Below are 1275 nucleotides of genomic sequence, written 5' to 3' on the forward strand. Positions count from 1 at the left end.
CTGAGCCTTGGCAAAGGTGGTCCAGCGTTTTTGCAGAGTACGCTGGCCTCCCACATCACTCTAAAAACAGATTAACACCTCCTTTAGAATGACATCTTAATAAAACCAACGAATCTTTCATTTGAAGACTGCAAACATGCTAGCGGCGACAAGCGCACAAACACAAGAAATGCATCTAAAACAATACTTACGGTGCAAACTTGGGCAACGCGAGACACTGTAAACTTGTCAATGAAGTCATATTCTTTTCCAATCTCACTAAAGAAGAAATAAACCTTCTCCTCACTGGGAACGTACGTGGAGCTGATGAATGTAGGATCTGGAATAGTGTAGTGAATAGAAAACAGGATAAGTTATGAGTAGACAGTAAAGCAAAATTAGAATCAGTAAATTCTAACTCTCTTTGCTTTTGTGGCAGCATAAACAAAAAAAAAAAAGTTTTCTTACCTTCTAACCAGCCAAGTGTATCATCCAGTTTCAGATCAACATGGCTGCCTTCGCTCAAGTGGCGTGAAATCACAGGCCGAGTTCCCCTGTAGTCTGCCACGGTTCCTGTGTACAGTTCTCCATCTGAAACACACAAAGAAACATTATATTGTGCCAAATCACATACAAATAAATACAAACATCCTTCATTCATAATCTTAGTCATTAGGATCTAGCAAAATGTATTAACCATTTGTGGTTGTGAATATTCATATTTGCTAAGTTTTGGAAACTTGCATGGACTTCTTTTATAATACCTTTTTTTTTTAAGATTTCTTCCACTTTCCTTATGGAAAATAACATATTCCTAACTTTCCATCTTTTTTTCATTACAAGTCTATGGCAAAGTAAAATGGCAACATTTCTGTGTTCATTTAAACACTGTTGTGGCACTTTCAGCCTCAAAAAGACAGAGACAGACATCACACACACACAAAAGTTTTAAATTCCAAAAAGCTAGGGGTTTTGGGCAATATTAGCCCAAATAATTTTCATGCATGGGTGGGCATTTTGAAAATCAAATCAACTGGGGTTCGTGCATGGCTGTAGGCCTGTCTGATGGTGAGGTAAATGTGAAGTGAACATTCTCAGGCCTCATGTCTAAAGTCACATGTCGGCCATCCAAAGATAAGTAGATCAACACTAGGATTTAAGAGCAAGAGGATTAATGGTGTCTGTTCACTGGGGGAAATCTGCCTCTCTCGTTAACTCTACTCTTCTTTGCAGCAAGGCCCTTTTCACACCACACATATAACTAACCTGTGAGAGCAGCATCAGCAAAACTGCACC

At 39.0% G+C, this 1275-nt stretch overlaps 1 protein-coding gene across 1 annotated transcript; it reads right to left on the reverse strand.

The window, feature by feature from the left end:
• Positions 1–6: 6 nt before the first annotated feature.
• LOC107682869 (semaphorin-4B-like) lies at positions 7–648 on the reverse strand (the record flags this gene model as incomplete). The annotated part of the gene is made up of 3 exons (XM_016478990.1): positions 448–648; positions 192–319; positions 7–60 (listed from the first exon to the last, which is right to left on the reverse strand). Coding segments are annotated over exons 1-3 (375 nt in total), but the record flags the coding sequence as incomplete, so codon positions are not given.
• Between the last annotated feature and the right edge of the window lie 627 nt (positions 649–1275).

This window comes from Sinocyclocheilus anshuiensis, unplaced genomic scaffold, assembly GCF_001515605.1.
Source record: "Sinocyclocheilus anshuiensis isolate Anshui unplaced genomic scaffold, SAMN03320099.WGS_v1.1 C32675887, whole genome shotgun sequence".
In the NCBI taxonomy this organism is placed as follows: domain Eukaryota; kingdom Metazoa; phylum Chordata; class Actinopteri; order Cypriniformes; family Cyprinidae; genus Sinocyclocheilus; species Sinocyclocheilus anshuiensis.